Genomic DNA, 14,182 nt, shown 5'->3' with positions numbered 1-14,182 from the left:
AGATTTAAAAATAATAAACTCTAACATTTACTGGGGACTTACCAGGTGTCGGTGAAATATGCAACCTCATTTAATCATCAAAGCAGCCCCATTCTTATCAGCCCTCATTTATGGGTGACGAAAGGGAGGCTCATAGATGCTGAGTTATGTGGCAGGGACTGCTGGGACTCCCCAACACCTAGTCCCCTCCTCTTCCTGGATTCATAGATGACATTTTCTAGTCTCTTTTGCAGTAGGTGGGTCCATGGAACTCCCCATGGAATGTGAGTGGAGGGGATGAGTATATTTCCAGGTGTGGCTCATTAAAAATAAAATAGTTACACATGTGCTCTTGCTTTTCCATCAACCAGTTGAACGCAGAGGACTTCAAAGATCCTGAGGACCTAGAAGAAGGCGGAGCCACAAGATGTGAGGAGCCTGGGGCCCCCAGCTGGAGCAGAGCCGTTCCCTTCACTGACCACGATGAACTACGGCATGAGTAAGGACTCAGCTTTTTCTGTGTTAATTTATGTTGGGCTTCTTTCTTTCTTTTTTTTTTTTTTTTGCGGCACGCGGGCCTCTCACTGTTGTGGTGTCTCCCGTTGCGGAGCACAGGCTCTGGACGCGCAGGCTCAGCGGCCACGGCTCACGGGCCCAGCCGCTCCGCGGCACATGGGATCTTCCCGGACCGGGGCACGAATCCGTGTCCCCTGCATCGGCAGGCGGACTCTCAACCACTGCGCCACCAGGGAAGCCCTGTTGGGCTTATTTCTTAAAGCAGCTAGTGCTATTTACCCTAATTAATACATGTAACCTTCCCAAGCCCTGTGTTTTGTGAGTGGTCAAGTTAGGATTTGTTCCTGTCGGGCTGTCTTCAGAGCACGTAATCTTATTCCCTGAAAGGCCGTTCCAGAATTGTCTATTATTGTGCAAATACTTCAGGAAGAGGCCAAACATTTCATCCTGGTCATTTTAGGGCTGGCCTGAGGAAAGGCAGGAGAGGATTTTTTTTTACCCAAGACCGTTTCCTTCTCCCATATTATGAGTGTGTGTGTGTGTGTGTGTGTGTGTGTGTGTGTGTGTGTGTGTGTGTGTGTGTGTGAGGGGCTGCGCTGGCCTGGGTGTAACAGAACACTCATGGATAATTCAATGATGGTTGGCATAAAAGAGGAGAGTTTCACGTTCAAGGGAAACTCTGGTGACATGTGATTGCCTGTGTGCCACACGGTGTGCCCACGCCTTTGGGTCTACCTGGCAGCCGAGAGGCTGGCGGAGGCAGAAAAGCTCTGGGCTGAGCGAGCTCCCCATTGCCTTCTTTTTTTTTCTCCCATTATATGGGTTGTCCTTTCACTTTCTTGCCATCCTTTGAAGCACAAGGCTTTAAATTTTTATTTATTTATTTATTTATTTATGGCTGTGTTGGGTCTTCATTGCTGCGCACGGGCTTTCTCTAGTCGCAGTGCGTGGGCCTCTCATCGCTGTGGCTTCTCTTGTTGCAGAGCATGGGCTCTAGGCGCGCTGGCTTCAGTACTTGTGGCTCGTGGGCTCTAGAGCGCAGGCTCAGTAGTTGTGGCACAGGGGCTTAGTTGCTCCGCGGCACGTGGGATCTTCCCGGACCAGGGCTCGAACCCGTGTCCCCTGCATTGGCAGGCGGATTCTTAACCACTGCACCACCAGGGGAGTCCTCCCCCCCTCTCCGACTGCCTTCTTGCCTGAGATCCCCTCCCTGTCTTGGTAGCCCCCCTGGCTGCATCTATCCTGGGAGCCAACACCGTGGTTAGTCCCCGTGTGGCTCCCACCAAACCAGGATTCAAGTAGGCCTCATGACCAGCTAGAGGCTGTTCTGTGGGTGCATATCCAAGAGGTCCTGACGCCAGTTGAATTAAAGAAGGCAGCTGGGCTAAAGCACACAGGAGGACCTGTGTCCTCTTTCCTGTCCTCCCGAAGGGAAACAGGGAAACAAGGGTGTTCACACGTGCTTCTGAGAAGGAAGTTCTCTGGAGTATTTTTGTTCTTCTCTTTGCTTAACTCACTCACAGCTTGCTCTGCTGACAACAGGGCCCATGGGGTCTGATAATGAGTGTAAAGCAGGCTAGCCTGGTCTCTCTCTCCCTCTCCTTCCACCTGGGGAAGCCGCCCCTGGCCAGGTTAGAGGATGGGAAGGCAGTGGCGATTCAGAGCCCTTGAAGGGCTCGGGGTGACATGCCACCCAGAGTTGCTGGGGAGGCTTGGAAATCAGCCGCAGCTGGGCTGGAATCATTCTACCACCTCCCAGCTCGGGGATAAGTGGCCTCAGTTTCTCCACTTGCAAAGTGAATGATACTAGGAGCTTGTCTTTGCAATCTATCTACTCGATTTACTTCTATTTCCTCCTCGATGGCCACTAGCCTTGTCACCTCACACAGATGATCACATCAGCTCCCCTGCCTGTTCATGCTGCATCAGGAGCACTTGTTGATGAAATTAAAACAATCCCTCTTTCTTTTTTTTTTAAATTAATTAATTAATTTATTTTTTGGTGTGTTGGCTCTTCGTTGCTGCGCGTGGGCTGTCTCTAGTTGCGGCGAGCGGGGGCTACTCTTCGTTGCGGTGTGCGGGCTTCTCATTGCGGTGGCTTCTCTTGTTGCGGAGCATGGGCTCTAGGCGCTTGGGCTTCAGTAGTTGTGGCACATGGGCTCGGTAGTAGTGGCTCGCGGGCTCTAGAGTGCAGGCTAAGTAGTTGTGGCGCACGGGCTTAGTTGCTCCGTGGCATGTGGGATCTTCCCGGACCAGGGATCGAACCCGTGTCCCCTGCATTGGCAGGTGGATTCTTAACCACTGCGACACCAGCGAAGCCCTCCCTCTTGTTTTTAATGAAAAAAAAAATCAGTCTTTAATCGGTGGGTCTTTTGAACCTTGCCAACCTCTTCTGTTTTCTGGCCTTACTATGTGACCACTATAGTCCCTTTGCATATGCTGCTCCCTGGGTCTGGGATGCATTTTCTTCCTTCCATTTGGTTAATTCCTCCTTAACTTTCAAACTTCTGTAACTTCCTTTACATTCTCAGTCTAGGTCACCTCCCCAGTTATGTGCATCCACAGCTTTGTAAATCTCTCCTCCTTGGCACTGAACATCCCTGTCGTTTTCACTTCTTAGGGTAACTATTTGCCTATTGTCTGTCTGCATCCCTGACTGTAAGTTTCATGAGGCGAGGACCCCTATGTATGTCTACTGACCTCTTTTATCCCCAGAACTTAGCACAAGACTTGGCACATGGCAAGCTCTCAAAATAATGTTGTTGAATGAATGAAAGATGAGGATTAAATGAAAGTATTGTGTGTAGAGCACGTAGCACTGTCCTTGGCATGCGGTACACATCAATAAATACGAGCTATTAACGATACTATTGCTCTTCTAACTGTAGGATTGGTGGGGGAAAATTCATCCAGATCATAACTGCTCTTCCTTCTTTGGCTGCCCCAAGTGTGCAAGTTTTGGGGTAAAGTGATCCAGTCTAGAAGAAAGTACACACACACACACACATATGAACGCACACATAGAGCCACACGAACTACAGGCACGTCCTCTAATGTGGGGAGAGTGTTTGCCTTCAGTTTTCTGGCAGCACCTTCTGGAACTAGAACATGGCATCAGGGAGAAGCCTGACTGTCCTGGGAATGCTGGAGGGACCCATCCGGGCCTCGCCACCCACCAGCCCCAGGCCCACACTCTCCTTCCCGTCTCTGCTCCGTGAAGGGCGGGGGCTGCAGATGTAGGGAGAGGTCACTCTAGAATTTAGAGCAGCTTGGGGAGCAGGGGGTGCCTGTAACAGCAGCTCCTCCGTAAGTTCACAATTCCGTCTCTGCCTCAGCATCTTGAGAAGCTCCCCTTTCCTCCAGAAACTTGGACCTGGCCCTCACCTCAAAGCATTTGCACAGAAGACCAGTGTCCACAGGAGTTTTAGAGACTTTATTTATGTATAAACAATTTAAACACTTTGCCATAAATTATCTTTGCTGTCCCTAGTCTTTGCTTAGCAGCAAATTAAAATTAATATAAAAACTCGATGAACAAGTCATACATGTATATTACAAAAAAGTTCCTGTACCAAAGTTCTTATTAGACATTTTTTTTGTTTTTTTTTTAAACTTTTTTTTCTTCTTTTTGTGGGTTTTTAAAATTTTTTATTTTCTCTCCTCGTGGTGACTGTCATGTGATTGTCTCAGTTTCTGGACCAAACAAACACACTAATAATTTTAAATCTCAAACAGTGATTGTGCCTTGAGGCTTAGGTATGTACAGGGTGATCTGAAGTGGTGCCCGTTAGCAAAAGAGTGTCACGATGCCCACACCTCTACTGCCACTGATACCCACGAACTACAGAATCTAAAGAGACTACACCCTGTAACTGCGTATTACTGTCCACAATGGAATCTTCAAAGACAAAAGAATATGAAATTTATCTGCAGTGATTATAGCCACCCTTGGAATTGAATTTTACACTCTGCGCTCAAATAAATTAGCTCAGGCCAGACTAGATCGGGACCTGAGAGTTAAGTGCTGAACGGTATTATTTCGCTTTGATATCCATTTCCTTTCTTTTCTTGTGTTCTTATATATTTTTTTTCTTTAAAAAGTATTTCCAGTGCTCACTCTTTCACTTTTATCCCCCCCCCAGTCGCTACACACAAATCACCCCCAAAGTCGTGGTTTAAATGCACCTGTATTTGTGAAAAGGAAAACGTCTGTAGTATCTGTCCAACCAGCAGTCTGAATTGTTGTCCTCAACTGGTCCTGGAATGCTGGCCCTCACGGACGTCTGTGTGTCGCTCACGTGTGAATGAGTGAGGTATTAGAAGATGAGGCCTTCTCGTCTTCACATCTCTGTTTTGCGGTCGGTGTGTTTGTTTGTGTGTATGTGTGTGGGTTTTTTTTTTTTCTTCATGTTGTGCGTGTGTCTGTTCTTCCTTTTGGACATTTTGCGTCTCTTTCCATCTCTTTGCTGTGTAGACCCAGAACAAGTGGGTCATATTTTAGGGGAACTCGGAACATGGTTGTGTGATCGTTCATTCGTCTGTTTTGTTTTTCCTCAGGAATTTGCAGCCGGGCTTTAGTCTACTTCGGGAGGTGGGACTTCTCGCGTGGACAGTAGCATTTGAACTCAAAAAATGTGAGCTTTCTTGCCACTTGGTGTCCTAAAGCAGCCCGGCCTCAGTGCCCCTGTTAGGTCTTCATCTCCTTAGGAGAGGAGAGAACAGTGACTCCCGCTGAGCCATCCAGACGAGGAATGGCAGCACATGATTTTGTTACCTCTTTCCCATCTCATTCTGTCTTAAAAACTGGATGTTGCTGCTACTGTCTGCCAGCTCGGGGTATTGCTCGACGGGAAGCACGTAATAGCCTTCGTAACCCTGCACACGCCCCGTGCTCAGAAGCTGCTGCTTCTCGCCCTCAGTCCACAGGCGGCTGCCCTCTCGGCCGTCCCTGGCTTTCTGCTGTTCCTTGGCCCAGGCGGTGCCCAGGGCCCTCTGCCTGGCCTGGTCCAGGATGCGGGCCTTCTCTTCGTCCAGGGTGTCGGGGGTGAGGCCGTAGCGGATGCTGAGCAGCAGCGTGGAGTACTGGAACTCGATGTTGGTGAACCTTCGAGTCCTGCCGTTGACCAGCAGCGTGGGCTGCGACACGGTCACGTTCACCCCGCTCTCCAGCACCTTGCGGCCGATGGTGGTGCCCAGGGTGACCAGGTCGCCGTCGGCCGAGCCGATCTTCACAAAGTAGTGGGTGTCCTTGCCCTCGATGCTGTAGTGCATCTTGTCCAGGTAGTAGGCGTTGTTCAGCACGGACGCCACCTTGCGGCTGTCCTCGCTGGCGATGCTGGACGTGCCGGTGGTCACCCGCCCCTCTTTGATGGCGAACATGATGCCTTTGCCGATGATGGGCGTGGTGGTGGCGAACCAGTGGCCTGCTTTCTCTCGGATGCTGGCGTGAAGCTTCTTAGAGATGACCTGCCCTTCGAGGGCCATGAAGGCCTGGTTGTGCCTCTCGGTTGTCTGCTGGACACCTGTAATGAGCTGTGGGCATAAGAAAACACAGAAAGCTGAGAAGGCGGGCTGGGCCGCTGTGTGTACGGGCTGGGCAGCACAGCGACAAAGGGTCAGAAAGAGGAAGGCTGGGACTCTCCTGCAAGAATATGTCTTGCGTCTGTCATGATAGGAGCTAAGATAGTCCTACCTTTTGGAACTAGGACAGACTGGCAGGTTTCCAGTGCTCTGATGCTATGGCCTCTCCACCTTGTAACTGTGCCATTAACTAAAAAATGGAGGTACGGAGGAGTACCGCATTGCTGGTATCTGCACCCAGGCCTACCCACTTACCATGGCTCTCCATCACTGCGGAAGAGAGAGTCACTCTGCCCGCTGATGATCCGGCAGCTGCCGTACACACTTCAGACCCAGGAATATCCTGACCTGAATATCCTGACCTGGCAGGGTGTTTGTCTGAGCAGCTGTGAACCCCGCTGCTGCGACCTACCTCTCTTTGAGGCCAGTGCCCTGGTTATTCATTAACTTCCTTGGGTTAGCACCTGGCTACTCAAAGTATGGCTAGCAGCTGAGACATCTCCAGGACTCGCCCTGTTAGAAAAGCAGGATCTCAGGCCTCCCTCCTGACCCACCGAGTGAGAAGCTGCAGCTTAACAAGACACTCTAGCTGGTGTGCGTGCATATGAATGCTTGAGAAGCACCGGAATAACAGATGCTGGCTTCGTGGGCCAGAGGGACCGTCCCTGGGCTTTCTGAGTCATTTGCTTTGGATCCTAGCCCTGCTTCTGCAGAGGGATGAAATCCCCATTATCTCCTTGGCCTTGAGTTCTCTACTCACAAATTACAGCTCACCTCAATTGGTGGTTGGGGGACAGGCTGGGATAATGGAAGAGGCTGTGCTTGGGAGGTAACAGCACTTAGATAAATGAGCGAAATGATGGCTATTCATCCCCCGAGTGGTCCCCACGGGCAGAACTGTGAGAATGCTGTTCTCAATTACCCAGCAGCTCCTCTGGTCTCTCTCTAGTGACACAGTCTGGACGATTATTCAGAGCAGGTGAGATCTTTCAGACTTTTATTGTGCCGAGCACAGGTTCTGTAGCTGGGGGTATCTGAACACAGATATCCCCTGTCCAGGTGTGGCCGAGGTCTCAGCGGCACCCAAATTGAAACCACCGTCTCGGTCATCACCAAGAAACCCAAGCACAGATTATGTTCAGAAAACTCAATCTGTATACATTTGGGCCATAAAACGCTGAGGTTTTATGTAAGGCATAAAAATGTTCTTTAATGGGACAGAAACTGCAAACCACCGTTTTATTACGTCCCATAAAAGCCAAAAGGGTTATGATCTTACAGGCAGCACAGATGGTAGGTTGCTGCTAGATTTCTCAATGCTGTGGTTAATCAAGGAGTGACTCAAGGGTACATACGGAACAGATAATGATACCACAATTAAGGTAATAATTGAGGTTGGGAAGAAATACGTGCTGCGCCAGACAAGTAACAGTACTGACATTCGTTGTCCTGCGAAGTCACCACGTTTCACGCCCCTTTTATACCCAGCTCCGATGTTTTCCTCCGCTACTGACATGCCCTTGGCTCCAACATGGTTCTGTTTGCCAAAGGGAACGATGATGGTCATCGGATTCTTGGCAAGGACCTCCACTTACCTGTCCGTTCTCACTTGCTTGACTCTCTGACAACTCATAGGGCGGAGGCACGAAATACATTTTGGCCCTTGGGAAGCCGGGAATTATGTTGCTAAGCTGAAATCCAAACATCACCAGCCAGCTTTTCACATCTACGGTGGAAACGAAAATAAAGATTTCTGAAGTCATGATGGATGGAAAGCCAGAGAGGATCTTGGAGACAGAACAAAATAAAATGGGGGGTTGTGTATGGAGTCCAGCAGGAGAGGGAGGCAAGAGCCTGTGAAGGTCTCCTGGCCCGGACCCAGAGCTGCTTACCTGGGTTCTCGGAAGTAGATGCCCTTCCAAACTTGGTCAGTTGACCCCCACTCAGCCCTCCCCATGTGGTGATTTAGGACGGTGCTGGAGTAAGCTAGATCTACTTTCGATGCCCTTGCTGTGTGACCTTGGGCAAGTTCCTGACCCTCTCTCAGCTTCAGGTTCCTCAGATATGAATTGGGATAATAACTGTACTAATCGCATTGGGCTGTCGTGAGGATTGACGGGAAAAATCCATGTCAAGGGCTTATCATAGTGCCTGGCACGTGGGTTGCTCAATAAATATGGACACCTTCATTTGGCAAGTATTTAAGGGAGCATCGATTACGGGCCAGTCAATGTGCTTAGAGGCTAGAGACACAACGACTGGCTACATGCAGACGTGATGATTAACACTGTGCAGGACCTCGGTGGGGGGCGGGTTGCTGCTGCACTGAGGCTGGCTCATTATAGAAAGGGGATTCCCTGAGTGTATGGAACGCAGACAGTCATCTGGCTCCTGAGACCCTTTCCTCAGGTGTCTACGCTTCAGAGAGAGGTCAAGAGAGAGCTCTGTGTGCTCAGAGGACGACTGCCCTTCCTTGCTAGGGCTCAAGACTGAGTCTGCTCCACTGTCACTCTCTCCATCTCTGTTCCTGAATTCCTTCTTAGTAATTTCATTAGACAAGCAGTCGATCCTTCCAGGAGCCTGGCCTCTTATTTTTTTGGTGATCCTCCCCCTACTAACTCTCCTCATCCTCTGGACCTTGTTATCATCAATAATTCTGATCCCCCCATTACCTCAATTTCATGTACATCACCCTCTGATCACCACCTGGACTCTCTAGTTTACTCCTTTTTGTAACCTGACACCCATACTCCCCGAGCCTCTCCTCTCCTTAGGACCTTCAACCTACCCTAAACTTCTTTTCCCTCCCTCAGCTTCTTGGTCTCTCTTCTCTTCTCACCTAGCACACATTCCATGGGCAATCATTAGAATTATTCCCTTGTGTATTATCTCAGCTCCTTGCCCCTTCATCACACCTGCTTGGTGAAATCACAATTTTGGTTAAATCATGGAAGGCTCTGCCTATTCCATGTTTATCCCTGTGCAGCTGAAGGAATGTAACGTGGCAGCAGAAAGGAATGTAACCACACTGACTGGCGTTCCTTTAAATTCCTGTCAATGAACCCCAATTGTGCCTTCCTGCTCCCTGGCAATCTGACTACATCCCCTTCCTCCATTTAGTCCTCCTCCCATTCTCCTGGATGATTTAACCTCTTCTCATCTCGCCTAAAACCTCCCACACCTGCTTTCCCTTCTGCGCTCTAGCAGATGACCTTAATTTCTAGTCTAAGAAAACCGATGAGGCCAGAGGGGAATGTCCCTAAACCCTCATCCTATCTATCAGCCTACCAGCATCTGCACCCATATTCCCGCCTTCCTCCTGTTACTCTAGATGAGCTGTTGGAATCAACCCTCCACTTGTGCACCAGCTCACGTTTATTTTCGCCCACTCAGGGGCAGCGCTCCAGCAACTCTCTCTCTCCATCAATTTACTCCCTCTTCCAATGGATGAACCCCATCAGCGTACAAACATGCCACTAAAAATCCACCTTTAAAAAAATCCCTCTCTTGTCCGTCCTTCTTCCTTTAGCCACCACCCGTGTCTCACCCCCTTTACAAGAACTTCTCAAACTCAAAATAATTTTCTAGACTCACTGACTCCCATTCATCTCCTCTGAATCAGGCTTTGCTCCCAGATACTCATTAAAACAACTCTCGTCAAGGTCACAAATGACCTCTGTGTTGCTAAGTCCAATGCTGACTGTGGTCCTCATCTTGTTCGACCTATCAGAATTTATCTGACAACTTGAACACTGCTGTGTCTCTCTTTGTCTTGGCTTTCTCAACAGCACACTCCCTTGTCACCCTCTCACCTTTGTGGCCACCCCTTGTCCCTCATTGGTTCCTCCTCATCTCCCTACTCTGAATATCAGGATGTCCTAGACTCAGTCTGTGAACTTCTTTTGCATTCTATCTACTCTTCCAAACACGGTGATCTTATGCACCCTCAGAGCCCTCAATACCATTTGCATGCAGATGCTGACTCCAAAATGTATGTCTTCATCCAGGACCTCTCCCTCAATTCCAAACTAGTGTATGTAATTACACTTCAGACTTCTATCCAAAACTGAACTCATCTTCCTCCCCCGCACCTGTTGCCATAGTCTTTTCCATCCCAGGTTACGGCAACTCCATCCTTCCAGCTACCATCCTTGACCTCTTCCTTTTTCTCACTCTCTATGTCTAAACCATCAGTAAGTCCTTTACTTTTTAAAAAAAATTGAGGTAAGTTTCATGTAACATAAAATTCATCATGTTAAACATTTTAAAGTACACAATGCAGTGGCTTCTAGTACATTCACAATATTGTACAACCTTCATTTCTGTTGAATTCCAGAACACTTTCATCACCTCCAAAGAAACCGCATACCTGTTAGCAGTCATTCTGCATTCTCCTTTACCCTCAGTCCCTGAAAACCAACACTGCTTTCTGTCTCAGTGGAGTTGCCTATTCTGGATATTTCGAAATCATATAATGTGTGGCCTTTCGTGTCTGGCTTCTTTCATTTAGCACAATGTTTTCAAGGTTCATCCATGTTGTAGCCTATGTCAGCACTTCATTCCTTTTTATGGCTGAATAACATTCTGTTATTTGGCTATACCCCATGTTGTTTATTCATTCATCAGTTAATGGTTATCTGAGTTGTTTACACCTTTATTTTTTACTATTTTGGATAATGCTATTATGAATATTCATGGACAAATTTATCTTGATTTTTCTTCATTCACTGTCAGGATTTTATTATTGTTATTTTAGGATAGCATTTTAAAAAATGAAGTGTAGCTGATTTACAATGTTGCATTCGTTTCAGGTGTACAGCAAAGTGATTCAGTTATACACATACATACATATATATTCTTTATTTAATTTTTATTTTATGTTGGAGTATAGTTGATTTACAATGTGTTAGTTTCCGGTGTACAGCTAACTGATTCAGTTACTCATGTACATATATCCATTCTTTTTCAGATTCTTTTCCCATATAGGTTATTCCAGAATATTGAGTAGAGTTCCCTGTGCTATATAGTAGGTCCCTGTTGATTATTTTATATATAGTAGTATGTATATGTTAATCCCAAACTCCTAATTTATCCCTCCCCACCACATTTCCCCCTGGCAACCACAAGTCTGCTTTCGAAGTCTGTGGGTCTGTTTCTGTTTTGCAAATAAGTTCATTTGTATCATTTTTTTTAGATTCCACATATAAGTGATATCATATGATATTTGTCTTTCTCTGTCTGACTTACTTCACTTAGTATGATAATCTCTAGGTCCATCCATGTTGCTGCAAATGGTGTTACTTCATTCTTTTTAATGGCCGAGTAATATTCCATTGTATATATGTACCACATCTTCTTTATCCATTCCTTTGTTGATGGGCATTTAGGTTACTTCCATGTCTTTGCTATTGTAAACAGTGCTGCAATGAACATTGGGGTGTGTGTCTCTTTTCAAATTATGGTTTTCTCAGGGTATATGCCCAGGAGTGGGATTGCTGGGCATATGGTAGTTCTATTTTTAGTTTTTTAAAGAACCTCCATACTGTTCTCCTCGTGGTCGTGCCAATTTACATTCCCACCAACAGTGTAGGAGGGTTCCCTTTTTTCCACACCTTCTCCAGCATTTATTGTTTGTAGGCTTTTCGATGATGGCCATTCTGACCTGTGTGAGGTGATTACCTCATTGTAGTTTTGATTTGCATTTCTCTAATAATTAGTGATGTTGAGCATCTTTCCATGTGCTTTTTGACCACACTGTATGTCTTCTTTGGAGAAATGTCTATTTAGATCTTCTGCCCAGTTTCTGATTGGGTTGTTTGTTTCTTTGATATAGAGCTGCATGAGCTGTTTGTATATTTGGGAGATTAATCCCTTGTTGGTCACTACGTTTGTAAATAATTTCTCCCATTCTGTAGGTCGTCTTTTTATTCTGTTTATGGTTTCCTTTGCTGTGCAAAAGCTTTTTAAGTTTAATTAGGTCCCTTTTATTTTTGTTTTTATTTTCATTCCTCTAGGAGGTGGATCCAAAAAGATCTTGCTGTGATTTATTTCAGAGTGTTCTGCCTATGTTTTCCTCTAAGATTTTTATAGTATCTGGCCTTACATTTAGATCTTTGAACCATTTAAAGTTTATTTTTGTGTATGGTGTTAGAGAATGTTCTAATTTTATTCTTTTACATGTAGCTGTCCAGTTTTCCCAGCACCACTTATTGAAGAGACTGTCTTTTCTCCATTGTTTATTCTTGCCTCCTTTGTTGGAGATTGACCACAGGTGCGTGGGTTTATATTTGGGCTTTCTATCCTGTTCCATTGATTTATAGTTCTGTTTTTGTGCCAGTACCATACTGTTCTGATTATTGTAGCTTTGTAGTATAGTTTGAGGTCAGGGAGTATGATTCCTCCAGCTCCGTTTTTCTTTCTCAGAACTGCTTTGGCTATTTGGGGGTCTTTGGTGTTTCCATACAAATTTAAAAATTTTTGTTCTTGTTCTCTAAAAATGCCATTGGTAATTTGATAGGAATTGCACTGAATATGTAGATTGCCTTGAGTAGTATAGTCATTTTCACAATATTCATTCTTCCAATCCAAGAACATGGTGTATCTTTCCATCTGTTTGTGCCATCTTTGATTTCTTTCATCAACATCTTATAGTTTTCAGAGTACAAGTCTTTTGCCTCTTTAGGTAGATTTATTCCTAGGTATTTTATTCCTTTTGAAGTGATGGTAAATGGGATTGTTTCCTTAATTTCTCTTTCTGATCTTTCATTGTTAATGTATAGGAATGCAACAGATTTCTGTGTGTTAATTTTGTATTCTGCAAATTTACCAAATTCATTGATGAGCTCTACTAGTTTTCTGGTAGCATCTTTAGGATGTTTGCCATTGTGGCTGGAAAAGATGTTTGATATGATTTCAATTTTCTTAAATTTATTGAGGCTTGCTTTGTGGCCCAAGATGTGATCTATCCTGGAGAATGTTCTGTGTGTACCTGAGAAGAATGTGTATTCTGCTGCTTTCAGATGGAAGGTTCTATAAATATCAAGTCCATCTGGTCTAATGTGTCATTTAAGGCCTGTGTTTCCTTATTGATTTTCTGTCTGGATGATCTGTCCATTGATGGAAGTGGGGTGTTGAAGTCACCCACTATTATTGTGTTACTGTTGATTCTCCTTTTATGGCTGTTAGTATTTGCCTTATATTTTGAGGTGCTCCTATGCTGGGTGCATATATATTTACAATTGTTATATCTTCTTCTTGGATTGATCCCTTGATCATTATGTAGTGTCCTTCTTTGTCTCTCGTAACAGTCTTTATTTTAAAGTCTATTTTGTCTGATATTGATACTCCAGCTTTCTTTTGATTTCTATTTGCATGGAATACCCTTTTCTACCTCCTCACTTTCAGTCTGTATGTGTCTCTAGATCTGAAGTGGGTCTCTTGTAGACAGCATATATCCAGGTCTTGTTTTTGTATCCACTGAGCCAGTCTATGTCTTTTGGGTGGAGCATTTACTCCATTTACATTTAAGGTAATTTTCGATATGTATGTTTTTATTGCCGTTTTGTTAATTGTTTTGGATTTGCTTTTGTAGGGCTTTTTTCTTCCCTTCCTCTTTTGTTCTCTCTCTTGTGATTTGATAACTATCTTTAGTATTGTGTTTGGATTGCTTTGTGTGTGTGTATCTATTGTAGATTTTTGGTTTGCAGTTCCCATGAGGTTTTGATATAGAAGTCTATATGTATACAAGATTGTTTTAAGTTGCTGGTCTTCTAATAATTTCCAATGCATTTACAATATCCTGTATTTGTACTCTGCTCTTCTCACGACTGCTGGTTTTGATATCATATTTGTATGTGGATGATTTCCTACCTTTACTTTATGTTTGCCTTTACCGGTGAGCTTTCCCATTTGTAATTTTCTTGTTTTTAGTTGTGGCCTTCTTTTCCGCCTAGAGAAGTTCCTTTAGGATTTGTTGTAAAGCTGATTTGGTGGTGCTGAATTCTTTTAGCTTTTGCTTGTCTGTAAACGTTTTACTTTATCCATCGAATCTGAGCAAGAGCCTTGCTGGGTAGAGTATTTGTGGTCGTTGGTTTTTCCCTTTCATCAC

The 14,182-nt window shown here is 45.4% G+C and overlaps 1 protein-coding gene across 1 annotated transcript in view; it reads right to left on the bottom strand.

Annotated features, from left to right (window-relative positions):
- Positions 1-3,982: 3,982 nt before the first annotated feature.
- Positions 3,983-14,182, bottom strand: part of TENM2 (teneurin transmembrane protein 2) — a 1,157,329-nt gene continuing 1,147,129 nt past the window's right edge. Inside the window, 2 exon segments of the mRNA XM_060144169.1 lie at positions 3,983-6,027; positions 7,671-7,801. Coding sequence (XP_060000152.1) covers positions 5,266-6,027; positions 7,671-7,801 — 893 coding nt within the window. The 3' untranslated portion in view covers positions 3,983-5,265.

Source organism: Lagenorhynchus albirostris, chromosome 3 (genome assembly GCF_949774975.1).
Source record: "Lagenorhynchus albirostris chromosome 3, mLagAlb1.1, whole genome shotgun sequence".
Taxonomy (NCBI): domain Eukaryota; kingdom Metazoa; phylum Chordata; class Mammalia; order Artiodactyla; family Delphinidae; genus Lagenorhynchus; species Lagenorhynchus albirostris.
This window is presented reverse-complemented; position numbering and strand designations above follow the sequence as displayed.